Genomic DNA, 12,041 nt, shown 5'->3' with positions numbered 1-12,041 from the left:
CCTTTGCGAGGAGCACGTGACGTCGGCGTCACGTCGAGTGATGCGGTGTCACGTGATTCCCCGCGGGGTCGCGCCAGAACGCTCGTTCGGCCCAAAGGAACTTTTGGCCAGCTTGGGGGGGTCAGGAGGCCAGCTTGGGGGGTCAGGAGGCCCCCCAAGCTGGCCAAAAGTTCCTTTTGGGCCGAACGAGCGTTCCGGCGCGACCCCGCGGGGAATCACGTGACGCCGCGTCACTCGACGTGACGCCGACGTCACGTGCTCCTCGCAAAGGATTGCAGAAATGGCGTCCTCACTCCTCGCTGGATCACCAGGGAGTTGTGGTAAGTCTTGGGGGGGGGGGGGGGTGAGGGGTTTACATTTTTATTTGCACATATGGACATATACTCAACTCAACTCATTGAATTCTGTTTATGTCCATATTGACCGCAAATGGGACCCCCTTTGGACATATGGACATAAACTTTTGCTCTGCACATCCCTACTAGGTAGTACGCTAATCAACTGCTCACATGAGCCCCCACCTATATTAGTAGAATCCTTATATTTAGGGTGCCACAGTAGGCATTCTGTTTGTAAGCCTTGTGAGCTGTACCCCAATGAAGCACAGATGGAATGTAACCTTCATTTTCTCTGTTATGCTACAGGTGACAGAGGCTATCCACTGAAATCCTGGCTCATGATTCCCGTGGCCAACCCCAACACTGCAGCTGAGACTCGCTACAACAGGGCACACCGTAGGACCAGGGCTGTCATAGAGAGAACATTTGGCATCCTGAAATCATGCTTCCGATGTCTGGACAGATCTGGTGGATGTATCTTGTACTCCCCCCCCCCCCCCCCAAAGTGTGTGAGATATTCCTAGCCTGCTGTATGCTGCATAATCTTGCACTTAACAGACACATCCCTGTACCAGAGGAGGCCCCTGAAGAGAATGAGGAGGATGAGGACATGCAGCTGACTGTGGAGGAATTGGCAGAAATTCATCACTTGAGCCAAAGGCGGGCACTACGAGAAAGGAACACTCTCATAGAAAGCCATTTCAGGAGGTGATAGTGCATTTATTAACAAGTGTGTCAAAAAAGTGCTAATCAAATAAAAGTAAAAAGCAAGAACAGAAATATAGCAACAGTTCACTTCCTTGGCCGTCCTCTCCTACGGCCATCAGGAAGCTTAGACTGCCCCAACCGGGCGCTCTGGCACAGTGGACTCCTTCCACTGCTTCACTACCCTCAGAGGGCAGAGGAGGTTAGGGCAGTTCCAGGTCATGGCTGCAGGACTGTACAGCCAGGGGCAACATTGGTTCTGGTGCTGGTGGGAGAAGCATCACAGGAGGTGCAGGCAGGGGTGGTGGTGCCATCCACGGATAGCCTGGAACAGGCTGAGGCGCAGGTGGCAGTACCACACCGGGCGCCTCTGCATGGGCAGGTGCCATCCATGGCTATGGAGGCCCATAAGTTGGAGGGTAATGCATCCAGGGCCCCATGAAAGCCCATGGAGCTTCTGGTGTCTGTGGCTGCACAGGAGGCAACCACTGCAGCATCTCCCCCCAAACCTCCGTTTGTTCCTCAGTAGCCCGGCAAAGGTCTCGGAAGCACGCCTGAATCCCCTGACGCTCCTCCCTGATGGTATCACGGAGGGAACTCGCTTCCTGCTGCACCACATCAGCCAGGCCAGAGATAGCGTCCAAGAGGCTGGCGCCCTGCTGTAACAGTCTCTCTGCCTGACTGGTATACAGGTCGGGTTCGGGCTGGTCTGACGCACTGCGGTCCTGCTGCCAATCACGTAGCAGTTCAGCCAGTGGGTCCTCCGGCTCCTCTCCCTGCCACTGCTGCTCCTCCTCTGCAGGCTGTTCCATGTGTTCATGGGCTTCTACTTCCTCCTCTGGTGATGAGTCAGGGATCACCCACAGATGCCGGTACAGCCTTTGGGGTCATCTAGGTGCAGGTCCAGGTTGCTGATCATCTGGCTCCCCTAAATTCAAAAGCATATAGATGGCTTACTGGCAATAGGGGTGTTATGTACTTGGCTCCATATGTGATACATGGTACAGTAGCTATGGAACCTGTGAATTAGGCATGCCTGCTAGAGGAAGGGGGGAAGGGAGATCATAGGGGAAGGGCAGGAAGGGGCTGAAGGGGAACATGGGGAATGGGGGGGAGAGTTTAAAAACTCCTTTGCAAGGTGGAACATCCAATAATGAGCAGGTGACACTACCAACTGTAATGGACACATCAGTCATATGCCTCTCATCAGTTCCCATACAAAAACTGCACACTCTCATTGCAGACAGTGTGGAAAGCTAGCATTGTGTGGCTGCTTACCCATGTGGACCAGCAGATACTCTGACAGCCTACCTTGCCCCTAAGAAATAACATCCACAAAATATTGTAAGACAAGTCCCTACACTATAATGCCATATGTGGCCTGCTGTATGGCCACATATATAAAGCATCACCATACACACTAGAGATGTGAATCGTGTCCTTGATCGTCTTAACGATCGATTTTGGCTGGGAGGGGGAGGGAATCGTATTGTTGCCGTTTGGGTTTTAAAAATATCGTGAAAAATCGTTAAAATCGTGAGCCAACCCCCTAAAACCCACCCCCGACCCTTTAAATTAAATCCCCCACCCTCCCGAACCCCCCCCCAATGCTTTAAATGACCTGGGGATCCAGCGGTGGTCCAGAACGGCGGCGGTCCGGAACGGCCCCCTCAATTGAATCCTTTTGTCTTCAGCCGGCGCCATTTTGCAAAATGGCCGCCGCAAAATGGCGGCGGCCATAGACAAAAACGATTCGACGCAGGTCGTTCCGGACCCCCGCTGGACTTTTGGCAAGTCTTGTGGGGGTCAGGAGGCCCCCCCAAGCTGGCCAAAAGTTTCTGGGAGTCCAGCGGGGTTCAGGAAGCGATTTCTTGCCGCGAATCGTTTTCCGTACGGAAAATGGCGCCGGCAGGAGATCGACTGCAGGAGGTCGTTCAGCGGCGGTCCGGACCCCCCGCTGAATGACCTCCTGCAGTCGATCTCCTGCCGGCACCATTTTCTGTACGGAAAACGATTTGCTGCAAGAAATCGCTTCCTGAACCCCGCTGGACTCTCAGAAACTTTTGGCCAGCTTGGGGGGGCCTCCTGACCCCCACAAGACTTGCCAAAAGTCCAGCGGGGGTCCGGAACGACCTCCTGCGTCGAATCGTTTTTGTCTATGGCCGCCGCCATTTTGTGGCGGCCATTTTGCAAAATGGCGCCGGCTGAAGACAAAAGGATTCAATTGAGGGGGCCGTTCCGGACCGCCGCCGTTCTGGACCACCGCTGGATCCCCAGGTAATTTAAAGCATTTGGGGGGGGGGGGTTCGGGAGGGGGGGGGATTTAATTTAAAGGGTCGGGGATGGGTTTTAGGGGGTTTTAGTGTGCCGGTTTTCCTGCCCTCCCCCTTCCCCCGATTTACGATTTTTTAACGATAAATCGGGGGAATTGGTATTGTATCGTGGCCCTAACGATTTTTGATGATTTAAAATATATCGGACGATATTTTAAATCGTCAAAAAACGATTCACATCCCTAATACACACACTTACGAGACCAGTGCATGCTGTACTGCTAGTCTAGTACCTAAGCTGGAGCAGTACAATCCTCTGTGCTGGTTTGGTACATACAGTGGAAACACTGAGAGGAGAGGATCACCTTGCTGGTGGCTGAAAGGAATCAGTAAGTTTTTGCTTGGGACATTGACTTTTTTAAAAGTATTGGGGCAAAGTTAACTATTTGGGAATATTATTTAGTGTGTTTGTGCCTTTAATAGTCAGAAAGGCAGTGAATAAACAAGTTAGACTGTTTGCATTTTTAAATAGTCAGTCAATAAGGTAGCAGTAGGCAGTGAATAAACAAGTTAGACTGTTTGTATTTTTAGTCAGTCAATAAGGTAGCAGTAGGTAGGCAGTGAATAAACAAGTTAGACTGTTTGTATTTTTAGTCAGTCAATAAGGTAGCAGTAGATAGTGTGTTTATTTTTAAAAGTCTGCAGAACTGAGTGTTCTCCAGACTTTTAAAGAGCTGACTGTTTGTTTTTAATACTAACTGAGTGCATTGTATTTGAAAAAAAAAAAAAACAAAACCCCAAAAAACTCACAAAAAAGTAGCCAGAAGCTAGAAATAAGCTAGGAGCAGTATATACCAAAGTAAAAAAGTTGAATAATTCAGCTCAGTTACTCACCTTGGAAAGGTGTTGAGGTAGTGTGATTGGGTTTGAATAGGGACCAACATTTGTTAATCAAGGGAGAAGTGAGTCACTCAGGCTGACTAACTGAAGTTAGACTGTTTGTATTTCCCAACCCTCCCACCCCTTGCCCACCCACCCCTAGCTCATCCCTTAATTTATAGGCAGGTGCCACTTTCACAAAACAAAAAAAAAAAAAAAAAACATCAATAAAAACTTTATTGAGAATTTGATCAGACCCCGGTAGGCCACTACCAGACACATAGTGAATTCACTAATACATTTAAAGGAAGTTAGACACATTCCTACTCCCATAGCAACCTAAAACTTAACTAGGAACTGATCAAAATTGAGATGAAGGCAGCAGTCCAGCAGCAAGAGGGGGGCTTCCCAGTCTTTTGAATCGAGTGTCACATGTATGATTTTTTACCCACCGGTGAGAAGTTGTACATGTGCATGCGATGCAAAGAGCTCCTGGCTCTCAGAGAATGAGTCCGATCTCTGGAGGCTAGAGTGGCAGACCTGGAGGAGCTGAGGCAGACAGAGAGGTATATAGATGAGACCTTCAGGGTCATAGTAGTCAAGTCCCAACTTCAGACTGGCAGCCCTGGTGCTGCCTTGGAGGAAGAAGGTCTCATAATGGGAGAGCACCAACCAGGTGTAGCAGGAAAGGATCCTGTAGCAAGGACCTGCTCTCTAGGTGATGCATTGTCCTTTCGCACTGAGGATATCTCCCCAAGGCCTACTGCCCAGGAGGGAAGGGTAGGTCGGCCGTCATAGTTGGTGATTCGATTATTAGGAATGTAGATAGCTGGGTGGCTGGTGGGCGTGAGGATCGCCTGGTAACATGCCTACCTGGTGCGAAGGTGGCGGACCTCACGCGTCACCTAGATAGGATTTTAGACAGTGCTGGGGAGGAGCCGGCTGTCGTGGTACACGTGGGCACCAACGACATAGGAAAATGTGGGAGGGAGGTTCTGGAAGACAAATTTAGGCTCTTAGGTAGAAAGATTAAATCCAGAACCTCCAGGGTAGCATTCTCTGAAATGCTCCCTGTTCCACGCGCAGGTCACCAGAGGCAGGCAGAGCTCCGGAGTCTCAATGCGTGGATGAGACGATGGTGCAAGGGAGAGGGATTCAGTTTTGTTAGGAACTAGGGAACCTTTTGGGGAAGGGGGAGTCTCTTCCGAAGGGATGGGCTCCACCTTAACCAGGGTGGAACCAGACTGCTGGCGCTAACCTTTAAAAAGGAGATAGAGCAGCTTTTAAACTAGAACAAAGGGGAAAACCGACAGTCGCTCAGCAGCGCATGGTTCGGAGAGAGGTATCTTTAAAGGATACTAATGATGCATTAGAATTAGGGCATCCCAACAGTGAGGTTCCAATAATTAGAAAAGTAGTCCAAGTGCCTGTAACTAAAAACTCACCTGACCTAAAAAATTCTAACTTATCCCTTTCAATTAAAAAGCAGAATAAAAATACAAACAAAAAACAAACTTTGAAATGTTTGTATGCTAATGCCAGAAGTCTAAGAAGTAAGATGGGAGAATTAGAATGTATAGCAGTAAATGATGACATAGACTTAATTGGCATCTCAGAGACATGGTGGAAAGAGGATAACCAATGGGACAGTGCTATACCGGGGTATAAATTATATCGCAATGACAGAGAGGAACAGTCGGGAGGAGGTGTGGCGCTTTATGTCCGGGATGGCATAGAGTCCAACAGGATAAACATCCTGCATGAGACTAAATACAAAATTGAATCTTTATGGGTAGAAATTCCTTGTGTGACAGGGAAGACTACAGTGATAGTGGTATACTACCGTCCACCTGGTCAAGATGGTGAGATGGACAGTGAAATGCTAAGAGAAATTAGGGAAGCTAACCAAATTGGTAGTGCAGTAATAATGGGAGACTTCAATTACCCCAATATAGACTGGGTAAATGTATCATCGGGTCACGCTAGAGAGATAACGTTCCTGGATGGAATAAATGATAGCTTTATGGAGCAATTGGTTCAGGAACCGACGAGAGAGGGAGCAATTTTAGATCTAATTCTCAGTGGAGCACAGGACTTGGTGAGAGAGGTAATGGTGGTGGGGCCGTTTGGCAATAGTGATCATAATATGATCAAATTTGATTTAATGACTGGAAAAGGAACAGTGTGCAAATCCAAGGCTCTCGTGCTAAACTTTCAAAAGGGAAACTTTGATAAAATGAGAAAAATTGTTAGAAAAAAACTGAAAGGAGCAGCTACAAAAGTAAAAAATGTCCAAGAGGCGTGGTCATTGTTAAAAAATACCATTCTAGAAGCACAGTCCAAATGTATTCCACACATTAAGAAAGGTGAAAAGAAGGCAAAACGATTACCGGCATGGTTAAAAGGGGAGGTGAAAGAAGCTATTTTAGCCAAAAGATCTTCATTCAAAAATTGGAAGAAGGATCCAACAGAAGAAAATAGGATAAAGCATAAACATTGGCAAGTTAAATGTAAGACATTGATAAGACAGGCTAAGAGAGAATTTGAAAAGAAGTTGGCTGTAGAGGCAAAAACTCACAGTAAAAACTTTTTTTAAATATATCCGAAGCAGAAAGCCTGTGAGGGAGTCAGTTGGACCATTAGATGATCGAGGGGTTAAAGGGGCACTTAGAGAAGATAAGGCCATCGCGGAAAGATTAAATGATTTCTTTGCTTCGGTGTTTACTGAAGAGGATGTTGGGGAGGTACCCATAATGGAGAAGGTTTTCATGGGTAATGATTCAGATGGACTGAATCAAATCACGGTGAACCTAGAAGATGTGGTAGGCCTGATTGACAAACTGAAGAGTAGTAAATCACCTGGACCGGATGGTATACACCCCAGAGTTCTGAAGGAACTAAAAAATGAAATTTCAGACCTATTAGTAAAAATTTGTAACTTATCATTAAAATCATCCATTGTACCTGAAGACTGGAGGATAGCAAATGTAACCCCAATATTTAAAAAGGGCTCCAGGGGCTTGAAACTACAGACCGGTTAGCCTGACTTCAGTGCCAGGAAAAATAGTGGAAAGTGTTCTAAACATCAAAATCACAGAACATATAGAAAGACATGGTTTAATGGAACAAAGTCAGCATGGCTTTACCCAGGGCAAGTCTTGCCTCACAAATCTGCTTCACTTTTTTGAAGGAGTTAATAAACATGTGGATAAAGGTGAACCGGTAGATATAGTATACTTGGATTTTCAGAAGGCGTTTGACAAAGTTCCTCATGAGAGGCTTCTAGGAAAAGTAAAAAGTCATGGGATAGGTGGCGATGTCCTTTCGTGGATTGCAAACTGGCTAAAAGACAGGAAACAGAGAGTAGGATTAAATGGGCAATTTTCTCAGTGGAAGGGAGTGGACAGTGGAGGTCCTCAGGGATCTGTATTGGGACCCTTACTGTTCAATATATTTATAAATGATCTGGAAAGAAATACGACGAGTGAGATAATCAAATTTGCAGATGACACAAAATTGTTCAGAGTAGTTAAATCACAAGCAGATTGTGATAAATTGCAGGAAGACCTTGTGAGACTGGAAAATTGGGCATCCAAATGGCAGATGAAATTTAATGTGGATAAGTGCAAGGTGATGCATATAGGGAAAAATAACCCATGCTATAATTACACAATGTTGGGTTCCATATTAGGTGCTACAACCCAAGAAAGAGATCTAGGTGTCATAGTGGATAACACATTGAAATCGTCGGTGCAGTGTGCTGCGGCAGTCAAAAAAGCAAACAGAATGTTGGGAATTATTAGAAAAGGAATGATGAATAAAACGGAAAATGTCATAATGCCTCTGTATCGCTCCATGGTAAGACCGCACCTTGAATACTGTGTACAATTCTGGTCGCCGCATCTCAAAAAAGATATAATTGCGATGGAGAAGGTACAGAGAAGGGCTACCAAAATGATAAAGGGAATGGAACAACTCCCCTATGAGGAAAGACTAAAGAGGTTAGGACTTTTCAGCTTGGAGAAGAGACGACTGAGGGGGGATATGATAGAGGTGTTTAAAATCATGAGAGGTCTAGAACGGGTAGATGTGAATCGGTTATTTACTCTTTCGGATAGTAGAAAGACTAGGGGGCACTCCATGAAGTTAGCATGGGGAACATTTAAAACTAATCGGAAAAAGTTCTTTTTTACTCAACGCACAATTAAACTCTGGAATTTGTTGGCAGAGAATGTGGTTCGTGCAGTTAGTATAGCTGTGTTTAAAAAAGGTTTGGATAAGTTCTTGGAGGAGAAGTCCATTACCTGCTATTAAGTTCACTTAGAGAATAGCCACTGCCATTAGCAATGGTTACATAGAATAGACTTAGTTTTTGGGTACTTGCCAGGTTCTTATGGCCTGGATTGGCCACTGTTGGAAACAGGATGCTGGGCTTGATGGACCCTTGGTCTGACCCAGTATGGCATTTTCTTATGTTCTTATGTTCTTATGTACAGCAACCCTGCCTGAATCCTGGATACTGACTGCTCTACATGCAATGGCCACTGTGTTGGTTATACAGGTTAACAGTAATCAGTACTTACATGTAGGCAGCGACGAGAGGTATGTCAGTTCAGAAAAAGTACAGCTGCCCAGGTAGTAGAGATATATGAAGACATATGCTGCTATAATATGAGGAGGTACATGGATAGGATTACAGGGGGGGGGTTGAAAATGTTGTAGTTCTGCTTACCTTCCTGCCCTTCACAGCGCATGGTGTTAAGCTGGCCAACACCACCCACAGCTGCCTCAGAGATGGTACCTAGTATCAGCTGTTCAGAGGATGAGAAGGTGATGTGGCTCCGTTCTCCCTCTGCAAGATGCCTGGCCTGCTTGCGCTTCACGAGTCTCCTCATGTCCCTCCACTTGTGCATGAGTTTAGCAATACTCCGATTGTGGTGGAACATGGAGTTGACAGCATGCCTGATCCCTCTCCAGATCTGCTCCTTCCTGTATGCACCCACCGTACGAGACTGTGGACCATACAGCAGATCCTGGTGCCATATGACATGCTCCACCAGCATATCAACCTCTGCTGGCAAGAAGTTCGGCTTCTGAATCAAAACAGCACGTGCCTGAGATATAGTGAAGGTGCCCAGTGATTGGACCAGCGATCGTTTTGAAGGGAACCCAATCTGCGTGTTTCCCACCCCACTGCTGTGTAAGTAACGTGCACAGCTGATCCTATCAGCGTGAATTGCAATTACGTGCGCCGACAATTAAAATTGATGCGGAACTTGTGCACGCTGGATGAGTTGTGCACGCCGCCTATTGATTTTCATGAAGATGTGCGTGCCGCCTATGTACTTCAATACAGCTGTGTGTATTGTCCTATCAAAAATGTGTGTGTGCAGCTATTAACGAATATATGTAACATCTGCGTGCTGTTGCTTTTCCCCACCGGTACTTATGGGTAATCAACTACCACTTTGTGTCACTGCCCTGCTGGGTGTTGGAGGTGCTGATTTGCAGGTGCCCACGATTGAGTTGACCTTCTCTGTGCCCTGCAGTGATCACAAGTCTGTGCACATACTATTCGATTGCTGCAGCTGTAGGACCCAGAGTGAAATGTGTAGGTAAGAAGGCTTTAATGAAGTCTTGGAAGGGGACATCTGTTTTTATTGTGGAATGCTTGTATATAGTGTTTGTATGTCTGATTAGTTGTAACCTGTGTTTGCTCTTAAAGGGGACCCATACCATACTTTCGCTATCATGTGTAGTCTGCTTCTCAACAGCCTCTCTGAGGTCCATTATCCAGGTTTTGTAGCTGTTCACCTTTGTATGTCACTTCATTGTCATCCCACTATAGCAGCCCACCAAACAGCCTGGATTGCCGATGATATTGTATCATCTTATCTCATGGCTTAATGCTTATTAAGCCCCTGTTGAGAGAAGAGTAACTCAATTCCTAATTATAGTTTTCCTTTGTTTGAAAATATTTTTAACTGACATTCAATTTCATGAAATCAAGATCTCCCCTGCTTTATGTGACTTTCAAACTTAAAATAAAAATGGCCACCTATGGATTACCAGAGATCAGGACCATTAAGCCATGAGATAAGTGTTACTCTAATATCATTTTTTGAAGAAACAGTACAGCAACACATGAAATTAAAGTTCAGAATGTACTATCTATGAACAATAAATTTATTCCCCTGAGAAAGCCTGACCAGGTGAAACAGAGGCCTTTGTAGGGCTGCTTGTAAAGGGCTTGTCAGAAGTGTGCCGTTCAAGAAATTTCCATGTGGTGCATACATCTGCAATATATTTAAAATAACATGGGAGACTATAATGTTGTTGAGTGACTGATATGAATTTGGAGAACAATATATGCATTTACAATCACTGGAGTGCACAAAAGAGTTATATAAAAATTGTATAAAATTCAGTGAAGATATACTAGTATTATATATTGGGATATTTTTCTGCCAAATAAGATTAGAAAAATGACTACCTTTAGGAACCCATCAAATGAAGTAGATTGTACTCAGAAGGGCTTTTCAGTCCCTTAAGATATGTAAAACACCTGTTAGAGGGTTTCCTTATTAGTTTTGGACATTTAATTGTGGGGAATCAACAGATTCTTTAGCTGTTTCTTTATTATATATCTATGTTGTCTATAAATGCTAGTTACTTCAAGGTGACCATCATATCCCATGGCCTTCTGCTGTCCCATGTGCGACTGCACTTTCCAAAGCTTTCGCTATCTTAAAATTCAGGTACAGGAACAGTACAACAGGCAGTGCCGGATATTTTATTTTGAACTACCAGCAAAAGAAAAATTGTGCTGGTCAGAAATGTTACAGTGTGAAAGGGGTCCCTGGAAGCAATCTGTAAAGAAGGATGACATTTTTTTTTTAAACTTCAGAGCAGGTAGACCAGGGTATTTTGTGCAGATAAGGTTAAGTAATGATGGCATCTGTTCCTTAAAAGTTCACAGTACAGATATTTTTACAGAATCAGAATCAGTTAACTGAACACAATTCGTATATTACAGTAGTTAACAATTGAGGCAATGATATTTGTAGCTGCTTTATTCCATAAGCATCTGCTCCTGGTCCTTTGCCTTCTTTGTACTCTTGTCTTGCTTTCTGGTCATTGAGGGCACTCCTGAAATAGTGTCAAAGCAAGATTAGTCATGCTGAGCATCCTTAGATCCTTCAAAGTAAGGAACACATTCAAATGTTAATACTTGCGGTTTTAAGTGTTCCCTGGCCTATTTTCACATTATGCTTACTTGTGTCTTAAGAGTACACATTTAACATTATAATAGTGATGTTTTTATATAGTAAATATAGCTGAAATTATAAAGGGATGCAGCTCTAGTTTTCTTATGCAACCCTATCAGACACAGTAAAGTTCTTTGAAGACTAATTCACCAGTCATACACGTGGGTCATGTCACTGCTAAAATGAAAGTCTTTACTGCACTGCACAAGACTTCCTGCACTGCAATAACCCTGTACATTTTTCCCCATTTCCCATTTTAGTCAAGCTTGTAAAAGGAAACAACTCCCATAGAGAGGAGAGCGGGTTGATTTGAATGACTGCTAAATTGTCTTTAGAGATCACCCCTTATAGGTAAGCAATTTCTGGTAGATTGTAAAACCCCTACTTGTGCAGAAGCTGGGAGATACAAGCGTGACTTGGCACGGCACTTGTGTGGATTTTAAAACTGCGTGGGTACGCATGTATCTCCCGGTACGTACATAAAAATGTTTTACAAAAAGGGCAGGGCATTGGCATGGCCATGGCCTGGTAGGCCTTGGGCGGACAGGAACTGCACCACGAAGTCTGCGCTTAAGTAT

At 45.1% G+C, this 12,041-nt stretch overlaps 1 protein-coding gene across 1 annotated transcript; it reads right to left on the bottom strand.

Moving 5' to 3' along the window:
• Positions 1–1,438: 1,438 nt before the first annotated feature.
• On the bottom strand, positions 1,439–9,258 carry LOC115095971 (myb-related transcription factor, partner of profilin-like). Its single transcript, XM_029610360.1, has 2 exons — positions 8,928–9,258; positions 1,439–1,881 (listed from the first exon to the last, which is right to left on the bottom strand). The coding sequence occupies exons 1-2, from the start codon at positions 9,256–9,258 to the stop codon at positions 1,439–1,441; spliced, it is 774 nt and encodes a 257-aa protein (XP_029466220.1).
• Between the last annotated feature and the right edge of the window lie 2,783 nt (positions 9,259–12,041).

Source organism: Rhinatrema bivittatum, chromosome 1, assembly GCF_901001135.1.
Source record: "Rhinatrema bivittatum chromosome 1, aRhiBiv1.1, whole genome shotgun sequence".
Classification (NCBI taxonomy): domain Eukaryota; kingdom Metazoa; phylum Chordata; class Amphibia; order Gymnophiona; family Rhinatrematidae; genus Rhinatrema; species Rhinatrema bivittatum.
Note: the sequence above shows the minus strand (reverse complement) of the source record. Positions and strands in the feature narration are given on the sequence as shown.

What these genes read in the sequence shown, in the direction of transcription:
- LOC115095971 (XM_029610360.1), bottom strand. Translation starts at nt 9,258, where the DNA reads ATGCTGGTGGAGCATGTCATATGGCACCAGGATCTGCTGTATGGTCCA. An exon ending in GCGCTGTGAAGGGCAGGAAG is followed by an intron (nt 1,882 to 8,927) that starts GTAAGCAGAACT and finishes ACTCATCACCAG; the next exon opens with AGGAGGAAGTAGAAGCCCAT.